Source organism: Gavialis gangeticus, unplaced genomic scaffold, assembly GCF_001723915.1.
Source record: "Gavialis gangeticus isolate Ggan-Ray unplaced genomic scaffold, GavGan_comp1, whole genome shotgun sequence".
Taxonomy (NCBI): domain Eukaryota; kingdom Metazoa; phylum Chordata; order Crocodylia; family Gavialidae; genus Gavialis; species Gavialis gangeticus.
The window spans coordinates 8,501,436-8,513,249 of record NW_017729016.1 but is presented as its reverse complement, the minus strand read 5'-3'; the positions used below and the strand labels follow the sequence as shown (position 1 = coordinate 8,513,249).

General features: G+C 41.4%; 1 protein-coding gene across 1 annotated transcript in view; it reads right to left on the bottom strand.

Annotated features, from left to right (window-relative positions):
• Positions 1 to 460: 460 nt before the first annotated feature.
• LOC109294298 (nodal modulator 1) overlaps positions 461 to 11,814 on the bottom strand; it is a gene marked incomplete at its 5' end in the record, with an annotated part of 50,522 nt that continues 39,168 nt past the window's right edge. Inside the window, 8 exons of the mRNA XM_019512598.1 lie at positions 461 to 1,525; positions 2,243 to 2,335; positions 3,388 to 3,507; positions 3,713 to 3,814; positions 5,259 to 5,369; positions 7,504 to 7,587; positions 8,532 to 8,673; positions 9,668 to 9,795. Coding sequence (XP_019368143.1) covers positions 1,394 to 1,525; positions 2,243 to 2,335; positions 3,388 to 3,507; positions 3,713 to 3,814; positions 5,259 to 5,369; positions 7,504 to 7,587; positions 8,532 to 8,673; positions 9,668 to 9,795 — 912 coding nt within the window. The remainder of the gene's footprint in view (positions 1,526 to 2,242; positions 2,336 to 3,387; positions 3,508 to 3,712; positions 3,815 to 5,258; positions 5,370 to 7,503; positions 7,588 to 8,531; positions 8,674 to 9,667; positions 9,796 to 11,814) is intronic.

Sequence of the window (11,814 nt, the reverse complement as noted above, 5' to 3'; positions counted from 1 at the left end):
CATCTTCTATTCAGAGTCCAATCACTGCCGGTCCAACATACTTTGTTGTTATTATGGTCTTGATGAAGGTTCTTTCAAAGATCTTTCTTGTGCTGCAATAACATTAGGTGAAGGAGAGCACTCACTAGGTGTACTGAACTTTAATAACTTATCCCAACGGACAATAAAAGTATTAACAAAAATTGCAGAAAGTCTTTACTATCCAAATCTCTCTCTAACAATGGCAATTTTTTCTTGAGCTTAGGTGTTCAATGCAACTAAACTTTATTCCAGGTCCTTCAAAGAGTAATATTGCCACTTACTGGCCACACCAGGGTCTGTGCAGAATTCATAGACATTTACATGCATCTCTCAAAAGCTCTGTTAACCTTTATACTATTTGTCAATAAAAAGCCCACTTAACATTTAAACTGTATATGCCCAACTGTCTACTTCAAACAAGAAGCAGAGGAGACATTCGCTAAGAAAGAGGGCTTTTAATTGTAGTTTCATTTACCAGAACCGTATTTGTCTGAGATTTCCAAACAGTTCAAATTCTTTTATATTGAAAAAAGGAACCATAAAGTCACTCAGCCAGGTTCCTAAGCTTTGTGCATATTGCAGATGATGCATTTAACTTCAAGAAGAAAGATACAACTAGATGCATCCACTACATGATAACTGGAGATCCACAGAGTTTGGATTATGTATACTACCTTGAGATTTACACGACTTGCCCAGCAGGAACGTGGGTTTATACCTGACATTAAACACTAGCACAAGCTCATCAAGTCAGGACTGTCTTCATTTTTGTCTGGCAAATATTTGGCCTTTAGCTAAAGATAATTTACTCACTGGATCAGCATTGATTTAACTGATGTGCAAATGACAGGTACACTTAAATTGAGTTTTTGAACTATTTACACGCCAGTTATGTAATTCTCCACATTAACTTCACATTTAAAAAACACATATTGATTTTACAGAACCTCCTAAAGGCTGATTCACTTAAGTGGATGGTTGGAAAGATAAAGAAAAAATTCTCAAATATAAAGACTAAAAGAGAAATCAGACACATTTTATTAGAACTGTCTCTATTAATGATTCATGAAGATGAATTTGTCATTTTGTTCTCCTGTCGGGAGGCTGTTCCAACACAAAAAAAAATGGTCTTCAGTGCTGAAGATACACTCAAAGTGACAACACAGGCATTCAATTCATTATTTTAAAACAAGGCAATCTGTAGACCATAGAAAATGTACAACCAAAACTGAGATCCTCTGACAAAGGGCTCACAAAGCAACAATACAATTGTAAAGTCCACATCAAAACTGCAGTCTAGTGGCCTTGTTTCTAAACCTCCTTGGGCTCCAGCTGGACAAAAGTGTCACTTTGGGCAATTGTTCCTTTCACCTCACGTCCGTCTCATCTTCTGTTTTTTTGTTTGTCTCTTTGCATCCTCGGGGCCACTTGCGTCAGAACCTGCCTGCCCCAATGCTCGTACTCCTTGCAGTCGACTTGTCAGCTGCAACAGCAAGGGAATAACCTGGGGAAGAAAGGGGAAGCAGAATACAGTTACAATGGCAGGTGAGCCTGGAACGCTAACACTGCTTAGAAATTCTCAGGCAAGCAGGTGTCCACCTGTCCAAAAAAACTGGACTTCTTGAATAACTTGCATGCCTTCAAGACCTGGGCCAGGGATAAATTTCAAGACAGGAGGAACTCAAAACTCCACTCTCCAGAGAAGCTCTTCTGCTCACGTTTAAATAAAATAACTGTTGCCTACTTTGCATTCCAGCAAGAAAAACACCTTCCAGGAGGTAGAGTTAAGATACCAAGGAGATGACATTTTGGTCACCATCATCATCATTGGCAATCCCTCGATTCGAGGATGATCTCTACCACAGCTCACTGAAGGGTCTTGAGATGACTTAAGAGTCCAATCCTCAAACTGTTGTTTGGTCATCATAAAGGAAATACAACAACTTGCATAAAGGACAGGCCTTGTATAGCTAGATTTCGCTCTCTGAGTTCACAGTGCTTTTTCCATAAGCAGAACAAAATTAAAGCAGCAGTACAGGAAGTCATTTTAGCACTTGGCATTTTAAACAAACAGGTTGCTTCAAGACATTTGAAATCATGGTTTCTTCTACTGATAGAAATGTAGCCTATGCTGTTGAACACAACATAACTAGATATCCCCAACAACAAACCCCAACTTCACTAACACAGTATTGGAGCAGTAAAACAGTAGGCTTATTACCTTATCATGGTTGTACCCAGCTAACAGCAGGAGCAATGTCAGTGGCAATGCGATATAGGATCCTTGGGCTATATCTTGTTCAGGCAACTTTCTCTGTAAGCAACAATAGCCAGGGGTTTTAAGAATATTTTCTGCTGTTTTAACCATTATGCCTCTCAACTTAAATGACTAAAATGACTAAAAAAACAATTATCCAACAAAAAAGTGCAGGACACCATCAGCCCTTTCCACCTGACTAACTCCTGCGCCTATGTCCTCAAGTCTGCAAGAAGCCTTTGTTCTGTTTAGCTCACTTACTAATTTTTTTTTTGTTAGCTTGCTTCTAAAGCTAATACCTAAAGCCAAGCACTAGGGACCTTTTGAGCACTTTACCATCAACAGGACACATTTTGATTTACCTGACACACACTACCTAAAACTTCCCAAGCCCACTGATTACAGCAACTACACTAACACAAAAGCATCCAGGCATATCCTGTATCCTTCATCCATAACTGCCATTCCATGTTTCCTTTGTGTTTCATTGGGGTCTGAATGTGCACTGAGCCAGAAACAAAACATTTCATTAAAATGCTATATAGAAAGCTTTGCTAAACTGGTTGCACTGTTCAACTCTTTGCTGAGAAAGAATAGTCTTAAAAGATAAAACCTCTCTCAAGGGAGTGGTGGAAGTTTTCTCCATGAGGTAGTCTGAAGAATCTCCCCAACTTACCCGATAACCTTGGTAAAGGTTAAGACTGAACTAACACTAACCAAGGAACTTCCCAGCTTTGGAGCTTGTAACTAACAGCCCTTACATAGCTGAAGGAGTCATCATGGAATTACTAAAGCAACCATTTCTTTCGATTGCAAATGTAATGGGTTTCAGTCACTACCAGATCTCCACCAATTATAGTTACCATGACTACTATTCTTTTCCTCCACTTATCCCACATACCCAGGTAAGACAGGTTTTTTAAATCACTCACCAATGCCATTATAGCCCAATGACGTGACTTTCGTTTAACTTCAATTTGTCCCAGGAAGTTTTTCCATTGTACAAAAATGAAAGTTAAATGGAGTCCACAGGAAAACAAGCAAGCTACAATAACAAATCTAACACCTCAAGCTGAAATTTAAAAACAAAGTTAATACCTGATACTTACAGTTGGACTGAAGACCAGAGTGATGTGCTTGTGGTAACCAATGGCAGTGAAAGAAACTTGAGGTAGGGTATAATCATACTGGGACTTGGACAGTGTGGAATCCAAGAACACCACATAATTCTGTATATAAAAATACAATCAGTTACCAGCTACAGCAGGATATACCAGTCTTGGACACAGAAAAAAGGATTTAAACCATACCAATTTAGTAAAATCTGCTAAGACAATGGTCAGTCCTGCACGCAGACAGATCAGTTCAGTACAACAAACGCTCATGAAATAATACAAGAGACAGAGACTAAAAGGAACAAAGCTGCTGTCATACCTCTCCATCCCGGAGCAATGGTGGGAAATGGAAGAAGAGGGACTGGCCTAAGGAGACTGTATGAGTTGGATTGTCAAGGTTTTCACTTTTGTAAAGCTTCACCTGTGAGATGTAAAGGGGGGGAAGCACAAAACAAAGATGTACAAATCCAACATGACATACATTTCAGAGATCCCATTTCTTGAGAGAAAAAAAAAAAAAACCAAACACTTCTAAACCCAATGCACAGATTTTCAAAAAAAATGTCATAGCCAGCCAGGCAATTTGTAACACCTGGACTGTCACACACTGAAATTTTAAAGGCTCACAATGGCTTTTTGGAGAACTTTAAGCAGTCCCAAAGCCCCTGGTAACCTGCAATGTCAGATCTCAGAGTTTGTAAACCTCTTCTACTAGGACCTCAGATTTCTCTCTCAAGAAACATGCTAGAAGCTTTACAGTGGCTTCTATTTCTCTGTGCCAATTTAATGAATTGTTGTGCTTATAAAAAATAACTACTATCCAGTCCACTGTTCAAAACAGCTGGCAGAGCCAGGTCCAGTCCTTGCAGATACTGTGCAGCTAATTCTCATCAATTCTGCTCTGTATGTCTGAGAATTGAGCTCCAACCAGAGCTCAGAGTAGAGACAGCCAGTTTGTCTGTCAGTTTATGCAGCCAAAAGGAGCTAAAGTGAAGGTCACAAAACCTCTCACTTGTGTCTATGATGAAAATCTTTGCATGAAAGACCAGAGTGACCAAAGGGCACATCCACAGAGTGAGTACAAGAATTAAAAATATTATAAGACCGCAGGTAATACAGCAACATGTGGGTTTGAAGCCATGTAAATGTATTACACGTTAAAACACAATTAATTTTCTTTCCTTATTCACCCGGACTAAGTTTTGGTGAGTACTAAATTCCCCTAAAAAGCTGAGAACAGTACTCCGTAACATGACATTTTTCCTTTCATACTTGTTTTGCTTTGGTGCTTTCAGCATCTCCTAAAAAAACCCTAATGACCAGGCACAAAGGTCTTGGCAAGAAAGTGGTGGGAGGAGAGGAGGAGACTGGTTTTTACAAACCTATTTTTAATTCTAGGCCTTAACTTAAATATTTGCCTTGCTGCGGTTAACACTGCAAACAAAGCAACATCATCAAACTTGCACACACAGCACTTTTGGCAGCAACTCCATACTTGTGCACTAAAACAACCTGCCCTGATTTTTTGGGGGCACTTTCAACACTATCACGGCTCAACTCCCCCCAAAAATCAGGCCAAGTTATTTCAGGATGTAGCTTCAATTCTACTGTTTTGCTTTCTCTACAAAGCTTGAATCTACCATGGAGAAAACAGAGAGCCAGCGAGCCAACTTGAGAGAGTTTCTCCTTATTTCTGAACAAGGACAGGAAGAATACTGAAACAGCACCTGTAACTCAAACTGATCTTTTTTAGAAAGTCACTAGTAGTATGACTAAGATGTAGGCTTTCGCAACAGTCCAAATTCCAGTGGCTGAAGACACAATTATCCTGGAACTGAGAAAAAGTATGAAAGGGGTGAACTTACACATAAGGTAGAGAGATACTCTGCAGAAGTGATCACATTTCCACTTAAATCAAATTGGTTAATCTGTCGAAATGCTATAATATTCACATCATCGATGTCTCTATTCCCAACCTACAATGTACAAACACAAGAATGGTTATATTGCTAGAAAAGAAAGTCAACAAGAACACAGATATCCCTGTGAATTTAAAAAAAACAACAACAAAAACCAAACTACTGGTTTTCCTACAGTAAAAGCCACGTGAAATGTTGAAACCTTTGTATTCAGTTTTTTTTTTTTCCTCTCCAGCCTAAGCAGAAAACTAGTTTGTAAATACTGAATAGTTTACTACCAGGATTTAAACTATAAATATTAGATTAGATAAGTGTAATATTAGATTAGATAAATATCTATATATAAACATGAGATTAAATATTAGCCGGCATGAATAAATATTAGAACTACCAAAACCACATATTTACTTTGAAGCAGGGCTCTTAATTGCACCAGAGCTGTACTAAGACAGACTTCACCTGTGCTTGTGCGTCAGGCATTTATTAGGATGCTAGAAGGCAGAGTAGTTTGCCACCAAAACTTGAAACTAGAAACTTCTCCAGGGGGGTGAAAGTTGTCTGACACAATTCTTCCTTCAGGCCTTTTCAGCTTCAACTTCTGCTCCCTGCTTCCTCCTCCATGCCCCCAGCCTCTGTTCCACACCAAAGGCTCCATCCCCCACTGTAGCCTGGGGTACTGAGCACACCCCCAGGTTGGCCCCACAGCAGCCATGTGGGCTGCACACTGCTGTTATGGCACTGAGTCGGGACCATGCTCAGTGTCCCAAGCCATATACAGAGCCTGCTGGCATGAAGCAAGAGTAAGGGGGACAAGGACAGGGGCAGGTAGGGGAGTAGAGGCTGTATATGGGGTTGGAACTGGCTGTAGGGGGGAGACGGCAGAGAGCAGAAACAGTGGAGGGTGGGAGCAGCTATTATTCCCTGCAATAATAGATCTGATCCTGGGTAGGAGCTGGAGCCCAAGCCACAACAGCTGCCTGCCCCTCTCCCACTGCCCTTGTACTCAATGCTGAGATGAAGGGCTTTCCCCCATATGTTAAATGGGGAAAGCCTCATCTTAGAATCAAGTAAATACAATATTTGCTTTTTTAACCCCCAAATTCTGATCAGTGAAAAAAAAAAAGTCTCTTTTAAGCAGCATTAAAAGTTGAGCTGTGATGAGAACAGATGCTGTGAAAAATTTTGGGGTATCAAAGAGGGATAAAGGGAGCAGGTCCCCAAACTGGCTACCGTAAGTCTAATCTGGAAGAGTTTCAAATTCTGTGTTTTAAACCTGGACATGAATTTCACCAGCTGGCAGGCTAGTTCAGGTGAGATTGGTACACATTAGCATAAACAGGCTATCACGTATAGCATGCAGACTGATCTGTTTTCTGCAATGTGTGTGGGCTCTTTCCTCCCCTGCAAGTGCAGGCACTATTAGAAAGGAAACTTGCACTGCTTAACGAATTCTGCACCTTCCCTTTACTGCAGCAGAGGGCACCCTGGGCAGGACTTGTTTCTAGACAACTAATGGTGGGCCAATTAACCTTTGCTGGATGTCAAGAGAAAAAAGTGAGAGGCTGTGTATCTGAATCTCTAATGGTGGAAGGTTATTTACAATATTTGAGTTTTAAATTCAGGAGGTTTTTACTATATTTTAGTAAAGATTCACTGATCTGAACAGTAATTTTACCTCCACCAAGACTTCAGGTTTTGGAGCAAGAAGAAAAGATACCTACCACATGTGATTCAGTAGACACACCAATAAGTAATTTAAATAATTGTGCAAGCTGAAAAATTAAATCATCTGGAGTTGCTAGCCAATGCTTTGTTGCACATAATAATGAAAAAAATGTGCTATATATTACTTCTCTTGTGTTAGGCACTTAGTTTAGGCTGATCCCGATACCAAGAATGGGGAGGGTATACAAAACACCCAGACAGACTCAAGATGTCATTCGCAACACGTAGGGGGCACCCCCTAAGATTGGCCATGCACCCCCTTCCCGCCCCCACAAGAAGCGCCAGCAGCACGTCTGGGTTTGCTGCTGGCATTTTTGGTTTTGCCACCAGCACTTCTGCTGGTGGCAGCAATTGGCCGCTGGGGGACCCCTGCCCCTGGTCAGTGATCGGCTACTGGTGCCCTGCCAGTATTAGAAGGCAGCACTCGCCCATGCAAAGTTTAAAGGTTGCTGTAAGGAGAATTTACCTGAATTGCACGATTCTGGGGCAAGGCTCTTTCAATATGATCATTGCCTTCAGCTTTGAGTTGGACATGATACACACAGCCAGGCTAAAAACAAAATTTAGAGAGAAAAAAATCCTGTCAGTGAGAAATGATACATTGTTATTAAAAGCATTCAGATACTCAAGAGGTTTTCAGAAGAACACAGAAAACTAAAGCTCGGTTTATGATTAAGTAAGCTGACCCCAGACGTGCCGATCCAAAATATCTACTTCCACTCCGCTTCTTTTAGAAACATGCTGCTCCACATATAAAATATGCCTGATAACCTATTAAAAAAAGAGATACTACTGCAGTAACAGTTTCATGCTGAAAACTAGTATTCCCAAAACTTCTCTTTGCCTAGGCCACATTCCTCTCTAGTACTATATATTGACTCCATATAGGTATATTACATATTGATTCGCCATTATTACATCCAAGTATGGGAGACCTCCATACCATGTCAATGAAATTCCGTAGATGCCTATGGAAGAGTCTACTAAAGACTTTTAGTCTTTTAGTAGAATGAACTACTACTACACTACAGTGTCTCCTTCTGCAGAAGGAGTCTGATCTAGCAACAGAATGAGAGCACAGGAATCTGTAACTAACTACAGAATGCATCTCATCAGCAGAAAAACTAAACACAATGGGCACTTTTATACGTACTCCAGGGGTGAGGGAGCAGGCGTTTTAGTTAGAGCACCGCTGAGAGCCGCTCTAATTAAAGCACCGCCGCGTCTCCTGTATCAGCATCCCCACACTTAAAAATGGTGGCAGGGGCACTTGAACTAAAGTTCAAGCATCCCCACCACCATTTTTAAGCATGGGGAAGCTGATACACAAGACCCAGGAGGCTGCTGGAGTGCAGCAATTGCCACACTCCAGCAGTCTCAATTAATCGAGTCTGCTCCGACGCGCTGGAATTCCAGCGCGTCGGAGCAGCCTCCACACTTGTGTATAGGCACCCAATAACATGAAAATAAATATACCACTGTGATACTCCTTACCAAAAGTCCACGCAGCCTGAATTTACCCTCTTCATCCGTTATTGTGTCTTCTCCATACATACTACAGTCTTTCTGTCCCACAGCTTCCACTGAAACTCCTTGTTCAGGCTCCCCATTTAAAGAAGAAACTGTACCATAACAGCTAGAGGCAGAAAATTTGGATCAATTACTAGCTTCAGTGGCCGATACGATTCAGAGAAGATTCAGCCTGATTCAGAGGCCAAATCACCAAATCCAAAGCCCAAAAAACCCCCTCCAAATCAATTCGGAAGTCAGTCTTTCAGGGGAACCGAAACTGAGACGAGGGAGGGGAAGCAGGGGGGGAAAGACTGACATTTGTAGCTGGCCAGTGACTGTGACCCTATGTTACAGGCTACCATTCCTGCTGTTTCCATCCAAATCTGCCTTAACACACACAAGTCACATGAGTTTTGCTTTCAGCAGTTTGAGGTGCAGTTTCCCAGAAACCCCTGCACTTATCTCCTTGAAACTTGGCAGACTACCCTCCCTGTTGTTTTCATCCAAATCTGCCAAAAAATGACAAAGTTATAGGTATTTCAGTGATTCCCCATTATAGTCTACGGCCAAATCACTGAATCAGCACCCAATCTTCCAAAGCCGAGTTGGCCGAATCAATTTGGAACAGTGACCTGAATCTCCTAATCAAATTACTGTCCTCTGAATCGGCCAAATCCGAATAGAATACTTCCTTATTCGCGCAGGCCTATCATTTACTTCAGACAAGTGCTTTACTGCAAACATTTAAAGAGACACTCTGCTTTTATAGCCAATAGAAAGATGCAAATTTTTTAAAGAAAGTGTTCCACATGCAATTCTTTCCCTTTCCCACTAGCTGGGGTGCAGACTTTGTAACAGTAGCATAAAGTATCCCAAAAATCTTTCAGAGCAATGTTTTATCTTATGTGTGTTCTGTCATAAAACATCATCTTCAAATACACTGGAAAATAACCATCTATAAAGTTCAGCATAAAAAAGTTAAGTTCTGCCTTCAAAAGCCCGTATAAGCAACCTGTATAAAGGTACACCGATGGAAAACTTTGGTTTAGCACCTGTCCAAGCAGACAGTGCAGCAGTTTTCATTCTGTAATGCAGCATGGTATATCAACTCTACTTACCTATAAGCTGTCCTGTAACCTGTTATCCTGATTTTCAGATTCTGTCCCTCCTGCACTTCAATCATTTGTGAAGATGGCTCAAAGCGGAATTCTTTCATCATCGGTTTAAAGTAATACTGCCCTGGACTCTACAGAAAAGCATCATGCAATTCCAGTTTACTGCCATTAATGCATTCAGAATAGTTCACTTGCCTCCTATAGACTGCATTTCCCAAAAGCTCCATGCTTTCTAGGCTAAGGTTCTCCCCAGACCCCAAATCACATGCAGCATTAGTCCACCTAATATTAGCACTTTGAAAAAGGGGGTTATTGGGGCCATAAAACACAGATGTACTGGAAAACAGCATGAGGCACAACGGACAGGGGAACTCTGGTCAAAGCCATTGTGCCCATACACATACTCCAATGTGTTCTAATTAGAATGCTCTAGCATTGCCGAAGCATCACATGTATAAGCCCCTGTGGGTTTAGAAATGGCTGCTGGGGGGGCTTTAACTAAAGCTTGTCCAATGAGCTTTAGTTAAAGTGTCTCGTGGCCATTTTTAAATGCATAGGAGCTTAAAACACACGACACCGTAGTGTTTTAGAGCGGCTCTCCAGGAACTGCTCTAATTAAAATGCCCCCTCCCCCCACATGTGTATAGACACCCATTATTTACAAAGTGTAACTGACAAGTAGCAACCAGAAAAGCAGAGCCACATGTGCAAGGAAACATGGGCCAGCTGTGTACACTAACAGGTGAATGATCCTCTTATGTGTTGAATTCCTTCCCCAAAGTCTCAAAGGTTATTAGAGACCAATTTTATAGCTTCATATTTACAAGTAGTGTGCTGACACCATGGATAGGGACTGCTGGAATTCGCACAAGAGCACTGCACAGCAGGTGCTTTAACCTTGGAGTTGCTCCTATGTGTGCCCCAGCTGCTGATCAGCTGAGGCAAAAAACACAGTTTTAAATATGCCATTGTTTTTGCCTCCCATTACTAACTGGCAGAGGGGCCCCACTTCTTGTTGCTGACCAGCCAGGAGGCAAAAATCGCAGCATATTTAAAACTGCAGTTTCTGCCTTCCAGCCACTAGGAGCAACTGGCAAGGCCAATGGAGTCCCTCTGCCAATCGGAGGCAGAGGGGCATGCAGGGGAAACTCCAAGATGAAAGGAGCTGCTGCGCAGCATACTTCCAGCACAAATTCCAGTGGTCCCTAACCATGGACCAGACCAGTCTGCCAACTTGATGTGGAAGATTCAAGCCATAATCAAGGAGTCCTTTTTTTTTTTTTTTTTTAAATTAGTTTTCACCTATTTCACTTAGTGAAATATGGACAGAGAACTGTGGCTTGCCACTTCTGAGACACACACTTCTATCATGGCTGGTTAAATGAAAGAGAATGTGGGCTTGCCAAGCTCAGGAGCACTGCTAATATCTCAACTGTGAGGGCAAGGGGCATGTATAAGCATATTCACAGTAGGGGCAAAATCAGGCACCTTACCAGGTTGGAAAATGTCAGCATGCCATTGTCCTGTGTCAGGAGATTGGAACGGAACACACCTCCACTAAGGGACAGGAGAACCCCTGCAAGAGGCTGGTCTTCTTCAGATTTAATCTATTTTTAAAAAAAAGCAGCAATCAGTTAATGGTAGCATTGCTGTGAGATACTGTGAAATACTTGTGATTTACTGTGAGATACTGACATCAGGACATTTTTATAGGTAAAGAGACAATGGAGAAAGGCCTCACTTAGCAAAAATCAATACCAATATTTGCAGGACAGAATCTAACACCTTCATTATAACACAGGAAAAAAACTGCTGCATTTGGTATTAAAAAATACCAAAATCATGCAGTGGCTAAATCTGCCCAGATCACGCAAACAATTCTCTACGTTGGTAATGTGGGTATGTTTAGAGGTTTTGATGTGGAGGCTTCTGCTGCACATTTTCCCCTCAACAAAGATGAAGTGTGAAGAACATTACCTCAAAAGTCACTCCAGCAAGAGCAAAAGCTTTGAAGTCCCCAACTGTTCCCTCCACTGCAGTCAAGACATACCCTTCTTTCTGTGCGGTAACAGTATATTCCAAGTCACTATGGAGTGGTCCAACACTTCAAATAAAAGGAAAGAAGAATGAATCTTAAAAGACAAGTCTAC